This window comes from Triticum urartu, chromosome 7A (assembly GCF_056163025.1).
Source record: "Triticum urartu cultivar PI428250 chromosome 7A, HENAU_Tu73, whole genome shotgun sequence".
Classification (NCBI taxonomy): domain Eukaryota; kingdom Viridiplantae; phylum Streptophyta; class Magnoliopsida; order Poales; family Poaceae; genus Triticum; species Triticum urartu.
In genome coordinates this window covers 633,586,580-633,606,588 of record NC_141879.1, presented here as the reverse complement: position 1 = coordinate 633,606,588, position 20,009 = coordinate 633,586,580, and the positions used below count along the sequence as shown (strand labels likewise).

Genomic DNA, 20,009 nt, shown 5'->3' with positions numbered 1-20,009 from the left:
ATGAGATAGATTAAAGAAAAGAACTCTACTTAATCCTAGCTAACGATGGGAGCTAGAGTGTAAACTGGAACTTACATATTAGTATGAAAGTGTTGTTTTTGCATGGCAACCCACGGGATCTTTAACTTTCATTCTTAAACAGAAACATCACTATTGATGACTTAATAGATTGTTCAGTTGTGCACCTGAATAAGATAAGATAGTAGATCATGTGAAACAAAAATTGTATAGTCATGTGCTAATATATGTGGGACAAATAATTCATAGTCGTGTGGTAATATGGCTATATAATTTTATAACATTTAGAAATTCTATTATAAATAAATAAAAATAAACATTTTGCAATTAGAAAAATAAATAAAATACAAATAAAGAAATAATCATAACAATGTGTAACTAATCTAGCCACGCAAATGCGCGGGTCACACCGCTAGTTTCCTAACAAAACGAAAATCTGACTTAAAACTGTCATGTGGGTTGATTATCAATAATTACATGGGGTTTTCTGCAAAAGTGAAAATCTATACCTACTAATAAAACAAGGTGCGTTTCTCCAATATTTTCATCCATTCACCGTTGAAATTTTTTTTTATCCGAGGTGGTACTAAATTTATGTGCATCTACTAGAAAAGACAAAAAAGTTTCTCCAGAATTCCGCAATTGGGCCGGGCGCACCCCAGCCCAACAAAGCCAACCTAGTAATTATCCTGCCCAGGCGTTAAAAAGACCTTATTTGTCGCACACACCAACAAATAGTTCAAGGAACGCACAGGTCGCCCATGACTGGGCCGGGCCATTTAAACTAAATTTTTATACCTGTGTTTCGTTTTCCTTTTCACTTTTTTTATTTTACCGTGAAATAAAAATATACAAAATATATTCACAATTTAATTTTTTGTTCAAATATTCAAAAAATCAGCATTATAAAATTTTATTCTTGTTTTGAAAAATATTAGAAACTTAAAAAAAACTAGTTTCGGAATTTCTTCAACATTTCAAAAATGTTGCCATTTAAAAAAGATTCTGTTTTAGAATTTTTCGAGATTTTTTTATAAAGTTAATATTTTATAAAATGTTCCATATTCAAAAAAATATTTCTTTTTATTGAAAAGTTCACAAAAACAAAATAATGTTTGCGTCTAAGAAAACATTTTTAATTTTTTTTCTGAATGTCCCCCTTTTAAAAAAATTAATAATTTTGTGTTTTTATAAAATGTTCATCGTTTAAACATATTTTTTCGAACTTAAATAACTATTCGCGTTTCTAAGTTTTTTTTGTTTTTTTAATTATATGGAATTTTCTAAAAATAAATGTTCACATTTTTTTAACTGTCCAGGCTTTCAATTTTTTTAACATAAGTGCTAAAATAATCAAAAGGAATAAACTTCGTAATAAAGGGACATTCATGCCTGATTATGCTTGTGTAAGAGGATTTATGCGCTGCAATTAGTAATCCATCCAGTTACACTGTCGTAGGAGAGTGGTCGAAGCAACCGTGTCCCGATGGTCGTCACACATCCACCAAATGAGGAGGCATGCAAAAGAAAAATGGACGAGTTGGGTGATCGCCACCACGCCTACCAACCCCACCACTATTAAGATTTCACGAGCCAAACATGTCAGGAACGCACAGGTCGCCCATGTTTGATGCATTGCCTACGCGTCCTTCTTTTTGAACACCGAACTTTCAAGTTACTTGGTCGCCGACCTGTGGCATGGTGATCGCCGGACTTTATGGCGCTGATCGCCGGACTTGTGGCATTTTTTGGTAGCGGAAAATGTCATGTTTGAATTTAAACGGCTTGGGGCCGGCCCCTGGGGTCGTGACTGGGACCTAGATCGCCCCCAGTGCCTAAAAAGTGCCGGGCGATGGCCCGAAATAGCGCCGGCCGCTGCGCTTGGGGGCCGAACGAGTGGAGTTGCTCTAATAGGTATGTAAGCTCCAATTGAATATAGGGAGGTTATTGGGAGAGGAAGAGTTGTTCTATCACATGGAAGATCATTTCACATGTGGGACCTCTCCGCCTGCTTCATGAAATAATGGAGATAAAGCTGCTATTCTGTACATGTATGCGTGTGCGTTTCATAAAAGTTGCTGATGTGGCATCGGTGCTTACATGGAATGGTTGCATGTTTAAATGGGGTGGATAGACTGCATGTTAAGAGAAATAGGATAGTGGGGATGAACTATTTAGAGATTATAGATAACCCGTCACCTACTGATATATCAAATATAATTAAAATTTTGAAGATGGATCACCGACCTTACCATGAGTTTTTTTAAAGTCCTACTATTATGTGGTACTAAATATTAATTCCGTTTGGGAAATAAAAAAAGGTAGGATGGAGGATTGACGAGTATCCAACCATGTGTTCATTTTATCAACGAGCTTCAGCATTTTTTTTTGTGTGAAAGAACATCGCTATGTATCCAAAAATATATTTTTGTGTTCCCTTAATTACTTCCAAGTTATTGTCCAAAGATTCCTTGCTTTGTTTTCTTCAAATTGCTGAAGTTTCAGTCCTATGGTATACCAATGCTTAGATGTTGTGTGATTAACTCGATTGTGCCCCATATATTAGAAATCATACATAATGTCTAAACAATATGTTTGATGGAACTTTCGTGTTGAAATACGTTTTCCATAATTTTATACACCGTGAATGTTACGACCTTTCAAATCATTGTCTTATTATTTCTTGGAAAAAGTCGTAAACCGTAAATATGTGTACTATGAATTAGTTTCTCTTGATAATGTGGTTAGAAGCATGCCTTTGAATATATGACTTTCTAATTTCTTTTGGTGACGATGGTGTGATAATATATTAAATTGAAATAGGCCCAGTGACAATCCTGTTTTTTTCTATTGCAGTTAGCCTGTAGCGTTATTTCCAGAAAACAAGTCACTAGCATTCTAAACAAAATATTGAAGGCATTATCTTTGGTGTCCAACCATCCTTCATATTTATCTTGGTTATGCTGGGTAGTACTACAGAATACCTGGGCAGGGGTACTAATATTACATTCCAAGATGTACTATAATACGGGGTTAACTGTCTCTTAGTTGGGGGATTTTTCGGTGTTGTTAAGTTTCATATTCTGGCGTACAATTTTTGTTCCATAATTCTGCATTGCGGTAATCCTTGATATTTGCATTCATATTTGCCAAGCTATGTTGCTTTGTAGAGGATGTTAATTCTGAAATGTGCAATGCACTGGATGATTAACCTTGAAAGCCAAAGCATTGTAAATTAACATTTTGTTTGGACGATAATGTTTTACTACTTACTTTTTGTTATGTATAGGAATCAACATGGGATATTCAACTCCATTCTGTTTTTTACATGTTCATTATTGTTCTAAAATACGGTGAAGCAGTATTTTGCTTTTATGGGTCCCCGAACTTGCGGTTGCATTATTGTATTTTTTAAAGAGAAATATCAATTATTGAATTTGGTTTTAAGCTTTCCATATACACACGTCTATTTATACGAATTGTATATTCCGATCTTAGTAGATAAAATTGCATGTTTGTTCAAAAAATTATAAGACTATGATTGCATTTTGGATTTGCAAGACTTTGAGGATTTATCATTTTGTCTAACAATTAAAACATCATCAAAAAAATATGTATCCCTATACGTAACTAATATGTGAAAAGTAAATTTAGACACTATTTGGTACAAAAGTAGCAAGTACAAATATCCTTGACCAACAACACAAAATACAGTGACAACAAACGTTCTAGCCCGTGCTGGTGCACGGGTTGATGATTAGTTTTTCTAATTAAATTGTATATAACATATTAAATTTGAAATCATGGTTTAAAAGGTACGGATACTTTTAAAAAAGCATTTGATATGTACCGCATGTTGATTAACCCAACTATCATGGAATTTCCTAACAAAACGAAAATCTGACTTGAAATTGTCCTGTGGGTTGATTATCAATAATTATCTAGGGTTTTCTGCAAAAGCGAAAATCTGATATAAGAGAGTAAAGAAGACCGGCCCCGTGCGTTCAGCCCTTTCCCCTCCCCATTCTCCACACCGGCACACCCCACCTCTCCCGCCGCCGCGCGCTCAGATGCCAATCCTCTGTCAGATTTTTCGTCTCCTCCGGCGACCTGGCATCGCCATCTCTCATGACCCACTGCGCCGCCTCTCCTCTACCTCGCGACCTCTCCTCTCTTTCATGGCCTCTGCCCCGCCTTACTGGTCGCCACCACCGCTTGCACGGCGAGGTTTCCCTCTCATGATGGTTCCAGATCTACCTGTCCGTCGTGTTTCCCGGTATGCTCTCATCATCTGATGCCAAATTTTTCGCCTTTAGTTTCTTATTATAGTTTTGGATCTGGATTCTGACCAACTGTGGTTTTTTACCCCTTTTAATTATCTGAGCGTATTCGAGAAAAATCCCTTTTAATTATCCTTATGTGTTGATTTTTGTAAATAAGGCAGGGGGTGTGGGGTCTTATAGTTAATCCGATGATTATAAAAGGGGAACCGAAAAAGAATTGAATTTTCTGTCGGGTGCTCAGATTTGCTCTTTATTCTCTTTGGTGATAGATTTCCACCTGGATCTCGGAGCATGACTAGTGGGACAACCTTGCAAGATATGAATACTATAGCCGGCAAACATGATGCATCTTCGAATATTGTGGACATCTCTGGTTGTGATGAAAACGGAAGGAGTGCAACCAATAGAAGGAGCGCATTGGTAGCAAGCGATGCCGAAGAAGATGATGATGTACTTGACCTGGGAATTCTTCCAAAAAGCACACACCGTGATGGTTCTTTATACAGGAACACTCATTTGTGGAAAAGGGATTATAATGTTGATGACCCTAGTGAGAGTAAGTAAATAATCTCTCTTTACCTATTTCAATTTGTTACAAGCACCTTTTTAAGCTATAGTGTCAACTGATGTGTTCTCAGTTGAAATCATCTGGCTTTTTTTCTTTACTTTCCTTACTTTTACAAGTTAAATGTAGATGCATTGGCATTCAGGAGTTGCATTTGTTAGGTTTTGCAAAGGTAGGAGAGGAAATTCTTCAGATTCCTGCATTACCTTAGTTTGGTTATCCTGGGCCTCCACCAACCCACCCCCCAGCTCAGTTCGCCACATGACTGGTTTTTATCCTTTTTGTTGTCACCATGTACCGTACAGAAATATGTTCATAAACTTGCATTTCTAGCACATATTTTTGTACCATGAGCATTGAAGTAGGTTTAGTTGCTCCCAAGTATGCAGGATGGAAAATTATGATTTTTATTATATAGACTGTGATGTTATCTACCATCAAAATAAAAAAACTAACTTACAACAAGACTTCTAGAAAGTGAAACAATAGAATATTTTTCATCAAGGGCTGAATTGACTTGTTTTAGTAATTCTTGGGGTAGACATAACAAATAAATAAATTTAGGGGGTTATGAAATAATCTGGGAGGGCGAAATGGACCTTTACTTGCTGACATGATGAAATGTTACCCGCTTTTTCTTTGGGTTTCCTAAAACAAAAACCTTTGATGGAGTGAAATTCATAGTAAAAAGAACATCGATAATTTCCATTTGGATGAAAAGGAAACTTCCAATAGGGCCATGGAATCCTCTAGTGGCACGCTTACTTTTTGTATGACAACTATTTTTTTCCTGTATTATTTTCCATTACAATTTAACTTATTTCTTTACTTTTTTTATGAAGCTCGGCTACCAGATCCCACAGATTGCGACATCCGCAATGGAGAATGCATTCGGCATCTACCTAATCGCGTGTTACAAATTTTCTCATTAAAGTTGGCTGAACTTACTGTGGATCTTGGCCCAGTAGAGTTGTATGGATACATAGCAGTGCGAGATTATCTGGATACATTGCGCAATTATGTTGTTAATATAAGCAGGGATGATCCCATCATTGTGAAGCAGGTGCAAATCCATACTTACCTACGATTATTTCAAGCAATAAGTCTACTTAATAACCCCCTCAAGTATAAAACAATGTATTTGTCCCCTTGAAGCATTCCATATGGTATAAAGTACCCACTGGGGAAGTTCTCACATTAGGTGGATGTTGCAGTGTGGGCGAAACCATCTGAGGAAATGATTTATACAGTATGGAATGGGGGGGGTGTCAAATACCTGCCTTATGTCAAATCTATTCATTTCACATTGTAAGGCCAAACCTAGTGTATGTATGGAACAGCAAGCACTCTCAAGTCTTGTGATTTATCAGTACAGACCTAGCAGAATGGTAGTTTGGATTGTTTAGGCCACCATTACACCAAGTTTATATTGTGGAAAGGTGATTTACTATGAGAAACTTATAAATTATGGAACTGAGTGAGTATATCATGTATTCTAAACAAAATCAAATAGAATAGTTCGGGCTCTTAGTTTCTACTTAACACACCAGCATGAATCATTGCATCACTATTAAGTCATTTTGTTTTCTCTTCTCATTTCGACATGCTTATGTAAAAATTGGGATCTGAACAATGTCAAATAAATACCGAGGGCCAATTTCCCCTCCCAAACACTGGTGTACACTATGTAACCAGTCAGTTTGATATGTGGCAAAGATGTTGGTCAGCAATTGTAAAGTATCACAAAATTAATATTGCTAGTAAAACAGCTTAGAGAAGCACACCCTCTGTTCCTAAATACTCCCTCCGTCCCGAAATACTTGTCGGAGAAATGGATAAAATTAGATGTATCTATAACTAAATACGTCTAGATTCATCCATTTCTCCGACAAGTATTTCCGGACGGAGGGAGTATAATAAGTGTTTTGGTAGTTCAATTTGAATTGCCAAAACGTCTTACAGAGGTAGTATAAAGCTTTAGTTGTTTCTTACTTCCATATGAAGAGCTACTAAACAGTAACAAATTTGTAGGGTTCTCTCATCGACATGGCTGGCCCTAAGCGAGGGATAGATTTGATTTCCACTATTCTAGTGGAATATGACATGCGGATCAAGGTAGGCGAGGAAGAAAGGGATGATTACCAGCTGATTGATGGTGTAACGGACATAGACGACCTGGGCCCATGGAATTGTGCATTGAAAAATCGCATCCAAGGCGACTGTGGTGCGGTTGACTTAACCATAGCACGTGTCGATGACGCAGTCATGGCGAATATTGAAGTTGTTGTGTTAGAGGTGCAGAGCAGCTTTGATCTATGCTTGCGTTGTTTTATTGGTGGTTATAACGAAGGAATTCGGCTGTTCAATGGTACAATTGGCGAGTCACGTCATTTAAAGAGGTCTGTGGTTGCTGTAGTGGATGGTTCCACTCTGGTTTTGAAGTTCAAGGTGGCCTCGGGGCCATCTGGTTCAGTGGAACGATGTTGTTCCTTCAAGGCAGACATGCATGGACTTGATACTCGAGAGATAAAGACTGGTTTTGGGTTGATCTCAGTGAAGGTGACTTGGTCGACTTTGCTTACCGTCTAGTAGGCTTATTGTAGGGCTTGAATAAAGTTTGTCGAAAAGTTGTGTGTGAGGAATGGGCCAAGACCCGGTCAACAGTCTAGAGTGAATCATACGTGGACACTCTTGAACTGTTTAGGGTATCTTTACATGTTTCTGGTTAACATGCTTCAGTACTATTACCTGACAATCCTAGCCATTTGGGGTACACTAGTTTTGTTCACTCAGTAACTTCTGTAAGAGCATCTCAGTCGTTTTTTGACTATTTGGAGGGCAAAAAACGGCTCCAGCAACTTCATTTTTTAAGAACCACCAAACTTTGTTATTCATAGTTCACAAAACTGGGAAAATAACTGCGATCATGAGGTTGTCCCAACCAAACATGTGTACCACAATCTAAAGAATCAGAAAGCTTGGCTAGTAAATGGGCTTCTCTATTCAAGGCCTGACCCTCAGAAACAAAAACTACAATTAAATTTGGTTGTCCTTAACTTAATCTCAGCTACAATCAGACCATGAATACCAGCGCAGCCCATGTTGATATCATTAGCCACCTGCTTAGAATCAGTAGCCACTAGAAAATTGTGAAGTAGAAGATCATCCGCCAAAGATAGAGCTTCCCTACAATTACTAGCGTACATGATCAAGTAATTTCTAGAAGAGTCCATGCATACAGCCACCACAGTGCCTCCTATACCAGATCTAACAAAATCTGTGTCAGTATGAATTTGATGAAGTCCCTCTTCGGCCAAAACAGTTGCCCCAAAACCAAAAGTTGCTGAATTTTATTTTGGGTTGCCCTAAAACAGGGCACAAGTATCGTATATTTTGGGTATGACTGCGGCACATTAGAACCCAGTTCCTTCCAGCAGTTGTTGTGTTTCTACTAGCTAAACTTGGTTTGTTCTCCAGACAGTATAATAAGAAACCTATTTGCGTTGGCATCACGGTTCTAATATTCCGAAACTGTTTGATCAGTGGTGCAGTGACACTAGTCTGTAATGTGTTCGGCAATGGACACTACTTCAATGTTGCCACCTGCATTTCTCTTAGTCTTAGATGAAGCATCTGGTGTTGGCACAGATGTGGTGTCTTAGATGAAACTCTGTTGAAAGTTTGAGTCCATCAGCAGAAAATGAATTTGTGTTTTCACAAAGGTTGAATTCTGAACATGGTGATGCTGATGCGCCCAGACACTCGGCCTATAAGTTTCCGTCATTTTCATTAGCACCTATCATTCTGAATATGGCGATGCTAATGCACCCATGTTTACTCAGAAAATGAAAATGCAGGCGACTTGCTGCATTTTGCTGCGCACCCGGAGTATATTTGGTTTAGCACATGTCGTAAATCTTCCGAATAACATGTGAACAAAATTCAGGTTTGATCCCATATAACACTACAAGAATACTAGTTTCTGCAGATTACATTGTTCGCATGCTTTGTACATTAGCTGACTTTTGTTTAATAAAATTAAGAGATTTTTTATCTGTTGCAATAGTTGTATAACAACTTTCGGTAAGCAATTGCGGAGCATCTTTTGCTTGCTTCTTGTTTTTTCTCTCACATGTTTGAGTTTAGATGGACCACAGAAAGGTCGCAGGGGTTGTAAAAGTCACGTGGATTTCATCGTTAAATTTTGTGTTCCATTTTCAATAGATTGGCTACAGTCTGGTTGAAATTTCGGACAGTTGAAGAATAGTGTACTTACTAGAAGCGGTTGTGCGACTTGCCGCGCCGTTTTTGAAACAAGTGTTTGTTCAGTGTTGGACTGCTTACATTTGAGACCGTAACTTTTATGGACCGGCTTCTTGTGTAGAGGTTAGCTCCCTTTTTGATGAAATTTTAATCAGGGAAAAGAATATTCGCCTCGTAAACTTATCTCTAATCACTTGACAAAGAACTTACCAACTGTAGCTAGTTTATACTCCCTCGGTCCCAAAATAAGTGTCTAAACTTTGTACTAACTTTAGTACAAAGTTATATAAAGTTGAGACACTTATTTTGATACAGAGGGAGTATTCAGTAGTAGAGCGAGTCACCCTCTATTATACTTATTCTGGAGCGAGCTAGTTTAGAGAATCGACCATAATTTTGTCAACGCCATTCTAGTTCTACAGTGCATTCAATAAGATAAAGTGCAACATCAGAAAACATTAATTTTGCCCATTAGGCATGTCGTCCAAACATATTGTGCCGCATGGTGCGGTGTGGAAAACCAAACCACACGAAAATTAACATTTCCTTAAGGTGGCATGTGCTTGTTGATAATGATCGTATCATTAAAAAAATACCACAAGGATGCCATCAACATAAACACCACACTAAACTAAAATTTCCAAATAATATTTTTTGGAAAATTTAGTGAGTGAGTAATAATGGTGAATATATCATGTTACAAGATGAATTTTCACATTAAAATGATGCTAAAAGGTGATCATCATTAAAAAATTGCCATGAAATGACATTTTTAACATTAATGCCACATGAATTTTTAATATAATTTCCAATTGGTTCAACCGTATTCAAAAAATGAAAACATGATTTTAGCATAATACTAGATTTATTTTCAATGCATAAACATAAAAGGAACTGAAACAACTTAGAAAGCACTAAAGATAAATAAAATGATTGATACCATAATTAGGTCCATTATAACCCACGGAAAAACGTTATAAAATTCTCTCATCATTAAAGTAACTTTCAACATAAATTTGGGCTCATATTTCTCATTTGAATAGTGCATAAATAATTTACATTGTCATAATATAGCAGAAAATACACTGAAAACATTTTCATAACTCGGCCCAAAACCTATTGGCATTATATATTAACTTAACCGGCCTAACAAATAAATTCACCCAAAAGAAAAACCATTTTCTACGACGATAGATATAGAGTCAACCAGGGCGTAGCCTGGAGGCGAAATTGGTCCATTACATTTTCTGGGGATCAAAATTGGTCCATTCTACGACTGAATGCCGGACAACATTCCCGCCTGGGTCTCGTCCGATCCAGTCGGACGGTCAGCGCCGTGCCTTATAGCGGTAAAAATTGCATATCTTTGATTGGTTAGTGCAAGTATCTTTATGCAAACGGCGAGGCAACGTTTTGCTCAAAACAATTTTTCATATCTTTGGTTTAGTGGATTGGTGGTAAAAATATATGAACGGATGGGAATCATATGCAAGAAATCAAACCAAAGCTACACCCTCATGAAAAAGCGAGCGACTGTAAGACCCAAATTCTAGCAGGCACCGCCCCCTGAGGGAGAGCACGAGGTGGAGCACGTAGCCGCCCTTGCCCTTGTACTCTTGCGCCATCTTGTCGCCGGCCATCTGCTTGCCATCAAAGGTGAGCCTCTGCTGGACGGGCGGGATGCCCTCCTTCTCCTCAACACGCTCCTTGATCCTGTCGGTCGTGTCGGTGGCTCGATGTCGATGTCGATCTCCTTGGCGATGGGCATCTTGACCTTGATGGTGGTGCCGTTGCGGAGGCGGAGCACCAGGTGCTGCGTCGACTCCTTGTGCACGTTGTAGTCGCTAGCAAGCAACCGCCCTCCAGCTGCTTCTCGGCGAAGATGAGCTGCTGCTGGTCTGGCCGGATCCCTTCCTTATCCTAGACCTTGCCCTTGACGCTGTCCATGATGTCACTGCCCTCCACCTCCAGCGTGATGGTTTTACCCGTTAGGGTCTTCACGAAGATCTGCATCGTCTTAGGTGAGTCGCGACTTGAGTCGTCGAGGCTTCACCGGTGGCGAAAAGAATTGTGTTATGATCTCTTCTAGGTTTCTTCCAGGGACAGGGACCTCGGACTACGCGGATACACAACAAGGGCGAAGGGACAGAGTGAGAAAAACTAGGATTCATGTGGGAGGGGGGGGGCTATGGGCCTGGGGTATCAGAATCCGACATGGCTGCTGTCCGGACGTCCGCAAACCTCCGCCAGGTTTGCTTTTGGTTTTCATGAATTCGGATGCGCGGACAAGTCCACGGACGTTCGATGGACGGCGCCGGAGGGCACAAAGTATTCGAACAGTGCAATCCGGACGGTTATAGACGTTTACAGGTTGTTTGATGCATGACATTAGAGATACCGTGACAATGCAAGAACACTGCAAAAAAATAGTTTCACCATTCAACCTGAAATATTTTTATTTATGCAGAGTACATCCTAGTAAGGGCATCTCCCGCAAACCAGACACCGCATATGTCCGCGGATAGGGGGGCCAGTTCACGGACATGGATGTGGGAGCCGGCCATCCAATGCTATTTGCATACTTTTCAAATTGGTGTTAAACAAATCAGACAAATTACATGCAAACCAGATGATTTTTATTCAAACAGGACAAAAACATTTACATTTCGAGCATATTTTAACAAAACTATACCGCGTTGCGGTAGAACTAGTCTACGCGGCGGATCGCCGCTCTCACGACATGTCTTCCCTATATTCGGCAGCCCGCTCATTGGACTATCGGATGCCCTGGAGGGATATGCTTCAGCAAGAGGGGAAGAATAGCCTCCCTTCTTTTTATGTGAAGCACGAATCGAGGTGTTTTTGGGCTGGGGAATTGATGGACGCCGTGGTCTATGGCCCCGCTCAGCGCAAGACACCAGCTGTGTAACCAGGCGCCGCGGTGGTGATGGCTTTCGTGGGACCCAAGCGATGGACGTCTCCCATCATCTACTTTTCCTCGCCGTCTGCGGTGGTCGTGCGCATGCCGGCCTGCATCGACATGGCTTCTTTCCCCACCGGCCTGACGCGTTGCCGCCATTGCACGCGTCGGATTTGCCGAGAGACGGAGTTGTCCAACCTGAATGGGCAAGGAGGGAGTGGCGATGGCAGTGGTGGTGACGCCAGATCTGGAGGTTTTGCATGCAAGCCAACCTGTACCGAGCTGGCTCGCCGAGCAACCCAGGCGGCTGCAACGATAGAGAACTTCTTATGTTCGCCGGAGGCCATGGCGGGTGTTGTAGAAGGAGGATGTGGAGAGAGTGGAGGCGAGGTGTGTTTTTTGCTCGGCACATGGACACATTTACATAGCAGGCAGATGCGAGGAGCCAGTCGGAAAAGGCATTTAATGCTCGTCGGCACAGGAACAGATGTGTGGCGCTCTGGGCGTCATAGTAGTTCCTCAACACACACGCCTGTTTAAAGGAGGTAGGCGGCGGACAAATGTTGTTTCAATGCGGAGAGAAGGCGTGTGGCCAGCAAGCCGCTTCAATGCCGGCTCCAGTGAGGGGTCGCGTTCGCTCTGGGTCGACATGAATGCGGACATCTGGCTTCAGAGGGAACACGTGCGGGCGCGAGAAAGGGGTTTTTGATGGGTCTGGGCAGTTAGAAGCGGGCATGACAACGGCCAGACGCCCATAAAAACCCCAGTGTGTCTTTGGTTCATGAGAAAAAACACATCTGAACCAGATTGTAAACTGATAAAGGGTGCGCCGGATGACAAAAATAGGTCCAAACTGTCTAAATGATTGAGGGTGGTTTGTGTATTGCTTTGGAGATTCCCGTAGAAAAACAAGCACGTTATGATTAAACCATCAACAAACACATACTACTACAACAAATCCATATCTTGACCCAGAGGACATCGCAGCCGTTCGCTTCCCTCGCGATCCAACCGTCGAATGCCCGTGCACGCGGATCGACGGGCCCACCACCGTTCCTTTAAATACCCAGCCATCCTCATCTCTTCCCGTCAGAACACAAATCCCAAATCACCAACCAATTCCCCTTCCCTCCTCTCCCGCGTCCCGACGAGCACCGGCCGCCAGACATGGACGCCTCAGCCACCGGAGCCGGAGCGAAGGCGAAGAAGGGCGCGGCCGGGCGCAAGGCCGGCGGGCCCAGGAAGAAGTCGGTGACGCGGTCGGTCAAGGCCGGGCTCCAGTTCCCCGTCGGCCGCATCGGCCGCTACCTCAAGAACGGCCGGTACGCGAAGCGCGTCGGCACGGGCGCCCCCGTCTACCTCGCCGCCGTCCTCGAGTACCTCGCCGCGGAGCTGCTGGAGCTCGCCGGGAACGCCGCCAAGGACAACAAGAAGTATCGCATCGTGCCCAGGCACCTGCTGCTGGCCGTCCGGAACGACCAGGAGCTCGGGAGGCTGCTGGCCGGCGTGACCATCGCGCACGGCGGCGTGCTGCCCAACATCAACCCGGTGCTGCTGCCCAAGAAGACCGCGGAGAAGGAGCCCAAGTCGCCCAAGAAGGCCGCCAAATCCCCCAAGAAGGCCGACAAGAAGGCCTAGAGAGAGACGCGCACCCATTAGCCTAGGCGTTGTAGTGCTCTGTAGTGACAGTGATCGCTGTTTCGATGTAGATCTGTGTTGAAAATGTCAGAAATCTCTCTGATTTGAGGAAATTGTTTGTTCTTCATTTTTGGCGTTGCAATGTTAACATAGGTGCGGTGGAAAAACCCAGATCTGTTCGAATTTGTCAACGTTTATTCGCTTGTGGTACTGAATTCGCGTGTGGGGTGTTTTCCTTGGAAGTTTCAGTGATGCTCTGATGCCCACCATGTGTTCGGCCCCCCTGAAGCTGTACCTTGACAGCGGCGGAGGCGGGACAGAAGGCGAGTCCGCCGTAGCAGCACCACGTCCTCGTTGCTGGGTGCTGGCTACGGCGGTCATGCCGGCGACCCCTTCCGCGCCTACAGCTTTCCCACGCGTTTATCTCCGCGAACCCCATGCCGGCGACCCCTTCCGCGCCTACAGCTTTCCCACGCGTTTATCTCCGCGAACCCCATCCATCAGCATGCCGTACTGTATGTCGCACTCGTCTCTCAGTTGGGCCTTTGGCTTGTCTCAAAAAAAGAAGTTGGGCCTTTGGCCACTGTGACCGTCGCCGACGCAGAGCATGACCGGCAACATTGCAGCATTTCTATACAACGCACTGTCCCGCAAAGTCACTTTTACCGGGAACGGGAGCTACCGGCAACACACACCCAATGAGGTTCTGCCACATGATGTGTATCCCAATACAGTTGCACGTATTTGACATCTTTTCCTGGCTTGAAGTGTTGGTATTTCTCTCTTGCGGGTTCTACCATTGGCAGATAAAGGTGGCATGCATTGTCCTATCCTTCTCTTTTTCTTTCACACGGGTACAAGTTATGACACATTCACTCCCTCCTGTCGGACCAACAAAACCATCATTTTATTCACCCCATGACAACTTTAATCATTTATATCTTTCAAGTAATAATTTTGTTTTTGAAATAATTTATAATTTTGAATTAATAGCGCCAAGACCTTTAGAACAAGACCAATCTTGGATATATTTCAAACACCTTTAATTTTCAACGTTTCAATTAACAAATTTCACTCAATATATTTTATGTGGTACTGCTTATTTTAGTGTTTGGTACTGATATTTGTGATCAGTGAAATGCGTTTCAATTTTGTCGGAAATACACAATGAAATTAGTTTTTAAATAATATATTTTGAAATGAGTGAAATCAGTTTTTGAAACGATCGAAATATAGGAGTACTTCAAATGAGAGAGCATCATGTGCGTTCTCATAATAGTGAAATTTATATTTTTAAGTGAGTGTAACATGTTTTCTAAAAATGCGTGAAATGGGTGAAATCTATTTTTTTAAAATAGTGTAATGTGTTTTTTGAAACAAGTGAAATATAGTATTTTAATTGAGTGAGTGTAATGTTTTTTCTGGAATGAGTGAAATAAGTTATTTGAAAAAGTGGAATGTAACCAACATTTTGTGTGAAATTGCATTTTTCAGTGTTTGAAATTGATATTTGTGATGACTGAAATACATTTCAATATATTTGGTAAACTCACATTGAAATTAGTTTTGCAAAATGAGCGTAATGTGTTTTCTAAAATGAGTGAAATTGTTTTTCTATGCTGATAATTTTTAGAAATGGGCGAAACCAGATTCCTAAAGTAAAAAAGCTTTTTTAAAATTCAGGACCAATATTTGAAATGAGTGAAATCTATTTTCCATACATTTGACACATATTTTGGTGTGAAATACGTGTAACTTGTTATATAGTTTTTTTTACAATGTCTTTTCAGTTTTTCCAATTCCAATTTCATTTTTCACAATGATTGTAGCTGATTATTTCAACTCTCAAAGAAACGATTTCAATTCTTCAAAAAAGAAGGTTTCAATCCATTAAAAAACATAAACTATCATATTTTACAAAATACTGAAACTTGGTATTTCAAAAGAGTGCATAAATAATTTTTAATTTTTTGCAATGTCATTTCAGTTATTCCGATTCCAATTTCATATTTCACAATGAGTGAACTGATTATTTCAACTATCAAAGAACTGATTTCGTTTCTTCAAAAAGAAGATTTCACTATCATATTTTAAAAAGATTGAAACTTAGTATTTCAAAATAGTGAAATCATTCTGTAGATGAGTGAATCTGTATTTTCAAATTAGTGAAATAATTTGTTTGGAATGAGTAAACTTTTGTTGATTGAAATGAGCCAAATTGTTTTTCTAATGAGTAAAATCGGTTTTTTGAAATCGTTTGAAATATAGTCAAGATTAGTCTTGTTTTAAAGATCTCATTGTCAAGAACTCAACTATATAAAAATATGAAATAACCAGATTTTTGTTTAAAAGAGATCGGTGAATTAATATCTCACAAGAAAATAAATGCTAGTTTCTCTATGGGTAAAGAGGAATGTGAGTGTGCATGCAGTACTAGATACTCCCTCCATTCCAAAATATAGTGCGCCCGCGCTTCCCGAGGTCCAACTTTGATCATAAATTTAACCAACGAGACCGACTGCGGCGGGAGAAAAAATTATATAATTGAAAACTTCTTTCGAATACGAATTCACTGATATAACTTTTGCTCCCGCCGCAATCGGTCTTGGTAGTTAAATTTACGGTCAAAGTTGAAGCACGAGGATAGAGGAATCACTACATTATGGAATGGAGGGAGTATAAAAGTAGTGGGGCTGTGGTCAGGTTTTTGTCAGAAGGTGTCAGTTGTATATAGGAATGCATTGCACAAGAGAACCTTTCTGACTTTATACGTTGGTCGCCAAGAATCAATGATGGATGCTTCATCGGTAGCTCCCAGCTCTGGTAAAAAAACTTTTCCACGCATTGTCCCCGCTCCAAAAGCTCAAGTTTAGAACGAAAAAACTGATGTACAATACTAAAACTATTTTTTGGTCAAAATACGAACTATTAGGATTCGTCTGGTAGAACTTTACCATCACATTTGGCTTGGGAAATAGTTTGAGCACACACTTTTTTCATTGCTTTTACTAACCTACTCCCTCCATTCCAATGAATGAGACGAGCACGTATCCTAAATTTTTAATTTTGATCATAAATTAGACCAATCAAATGTGGATTATATTTGATTAATATTACATATTGAATGTATATTATATTTGATTAATATTATATATTGAATTCTTATTGAAAAGAAGTATTCAATGTTATAATTTTTAATTCACAAAAAATATATACTATCGATTTAAGTTATAGTCAAAGTTAGATTTTTAAAAACATACACGCCTTATTCATTGGAATATAGAACGTTTTTTCACAAAGTGGAAATAGAGGAAGTACACATGAAAGGTAGCAGCCTCCCCGCAAAAAAGAAAAAAAGGAAGGTAGCGGCCAAAACTACGATAAATCACGAGTAGACATGCAGCCACCCGAGGATGATATCTAGGACGTTAATAACTCAGAGATTCGTGCGGTTTGCATACCATAAATTATGTATAATTTCTTCATGCAACTCACAAAGATGGTATTAGGGGCGTATCTCAGAGAACAATAATTGCACCGGACCGACTAGGCTGACAAGAAGAGTTAATCTCTCATTTATTTCGAGCAATGTCCAACGGCAACCTGCACCACCACTCTGCATTTTCTCTTCAACCCATCTCATCCCGTAGCTCCTCACTAATCCTCCTCCCATCCACTATCCAGCGAGCAGCTCCCCGTCTCCCTCATTTTCCTTGCATAGTTCTTACAGTCAGTTCATGTGCTCCACCTCCATACCTTACTGTTCATCAGCTCCTCTATCCGAATAGATCAGCCAAAGGAGGTCGCTCTTTTCCCCTAATCTGCTGTCCAAACATGCGGCAGATGATGAGTGTGGTGTGGTTCAGAACAACAGGGCACCTCCATGGCCATGTGAGGGGAGAGGGAGAAGCCCATGGTTGTTAGTCTAGCTAGACATGCATTAACAATGGTCGAGCTAAGCAAACAAAAATCAAATATAATCATAATCACATGAGTCCACAGGTGCATTGAGTGAACTATTAAGACGTTGCACCCCACCCCGGCTGCTCACTTAAATGAACACTTTCTACAACATTCATTAGATCCCCCTCCTGCATTTATGTATCAGTAGTTAAGACATTCATTTCGGCAAGAGGACAAACTGATATTATGTACATACGTTGTATAGTCGCTCACCTATCTCTATGTATTGCCGCAGTAATCAATTAATTACTATATTAAGTGCTAATCGCATAGCAGCATCCGCCGGTCAGGATAACATCCTCGCGTGGCACTATGTCCCAAAAATTCACGTCCCCAAAACTACATCTTGTAAACTATAAATGGAACAGTAACAAAGATGTTGCCTCTGGAAAGATGTGCACGAGTTCAGGACCCAGAGTGAAGAAAAAAGAAGTTAAGCTAAAGGTTAGATCAGATCATCGACAACTATGATTGCTTAATTTTGATCCTCAAACATTCACGGACGTGCCCGATCAGTTACCAAGCGCGTCCGTTTTTAGCCTTCGTTTGTGCATGTATACAATCATGTCCCCTACGTCCTCCCCAAATTGTATGATCAAATGCATGTGATTAGTTGAGTGTAGAGAGAAAGAGAAAAGAAAAAAATAAAGAAAGAGAAAAGATGGTCTAGGGTGGGACGCGTCCCACGTGGAGAGCTGCCCAGACATCCACATATCCTCCCCATATTTAGTATGCATATGGGGATTTGTGGACAACACGACCATATGGGGACAAACTGAGGTGCTTGATTGGGCGCCTTTTTCCATCTCTCCCGACCGGTGTGACGCCTCCGATTCAATCGTACACTAATCATACACGCAAACGTGTATGATAAAGATCAGGGACTCACGAAAAAATATCACAACACAACTCTACAATAAAATAAGTCATACAAGCATCATATTACAAGCCAGGGGCCTCGAGGGCTCGAATACAAGAGCCCGAACATAGACGAGTCAGCGGAAGCAACAATATCTGAGTACAGACATAAGTTAAACAAGTTTGCCTTAAGAAGGCTAGCACAAATTGGGATACAGATCGAAAGAGGCGCAGGCCTCCTGCTTGAGATCCTCCTAAACTACTCATGGTCGTCGTGAGCGGGCTGCACATAGTAGTAGGCACCTCCAGTGTAGTAGGAGTCGTCGTCGACGGTGGCGTTTGGCTCTTGGACTCCATCGTCTGGTCGCAGCAATCGGGTATAGAAAGGGGGAAAAGAGGGAGCAAAGCAACCGTGAGTACTCATCCAAAGTACTCGCAAGCAAGGAGCTACACTACATATGTATGCATTGGTATCAACTAGAATAAGGGTATCATATGTGGACTGAACTGCAGAATGCCGGAGTAAGAGGGGGATAGCTAGTCCTATCGAAGACTACGCTTCTGGCACCTCCATCTTACAGCATGTAGAAGAGAGCAGAAGGTAAGTCCACCAAGTAGCATCATGTAGCATAATCCTGCCCGGTGATCCTCTCCTCGTCGCCCTGTTAGAGAGCGACCACCGGGTTGTATCTGACACTTGGAAGGGTGTGTTTTATTAAGTAACCGGTTTTAGTTGTCATAAGGTCAAGGTACAACTCCAAGTCGTCCTGTTACCGAAGATCACGGCTATTCGAATAGTTTAACTTCCCTGCAGGGGTGCACCACATTTCCCAACACGCTCGATCCCCTTTGTCCAGACACACTTTCCTGGGTCATGTCCGGCCTCGGAAGATCAACACGTCGCATGTTGGAAATATGCCCTAGAGGCAATAATAAAATGGTTATTATTATATTTCCTTGTTCATGATAATTGTCTATTGTTCATGCTATAATTGTGATATCCGGAAATCGTAATACATGTGTGAATACATAGACCACATCATCTCCCTAGTGAGCCTCTAGTTGACTAGCTCATTGATCAATAGATGGTTACGGTTTCCTGACCATGGACATTGGATGTCGTTGATAACGGGATCACATCATTAAGAGAATGATGTGATGGACAAGACCCAATCCTAAGCCTAGCACAAGATCGTGTAGTTCGTATGCTAAAGCTTTTCTAATGTCAAGTATCTTTTCCTTAGACCATGAGATTGTGCAACTCCCGGATACCGCAAGAATGCTTTGGGTGTGCCAAACGTCACAACGTAACTGGGTGGCTATAAAGGTGCACTATGGGTATCTCCGAAAGTATCTGTTGGGTTGGCACGAATCGAGACTGGGATTTGTCACTCCGTATGATAGAGAGGTATCTCCGGGCCCACTCGGTAAGACATCATCGTAATGAGCTCAATGTGACTAAGGGGTTGTTCACAGGATGATGTGTTACGGAACGAGTAAA

The 20,009-nt window shown here is 41.1% G+C and overlaps 1 protein-coding gene and 2 pseudogenes across 1 annotated transcript; 2 read left to right on the top strand and 1 right to left on the bottom strand.

Annotated features, from left to right (window-relative positions):
• LOC125519196 (polyubiquitin-like) overlaps positions 1 to 11,142 on the bottom strand; it is a 268,977-nt pseudogene extending 257,835 nt beyond the window's left edge.
• On the top strand, positions 4,033 to 7,613 carry LOC125525189 (uncharacterized). Its single transcript, XM_048690201.2, has 4 exons — positions 4,033 to 4,294; positions 4,571 to 4,857; positions 5,709 to 5,929; positions 6,898 to 7,613. The coding sequence occupies exons 1-4, from the start codon at positions 4,089 to 4,091 to the stop codon at positions 7,453 to 7,455; spliced, it is 1,272 nt and encodes a 423-aa protein (XP_048546158.1). The 5' UTR covers positions 4,033 to 4,088; the 3' UTR covers positions 7,456 to 7,613.
• Positions 11,143 to 13,125: 1,983 nt separating the features above from the next.
• On the top strand, positions 13,126 to 13,814 carry LOC125523713 (putative histone H2A.5 pseudogene; annotated as a pseudogene).
• Positions 13,815 to 20,009: the final 6,195 nt, after the last annotated feature.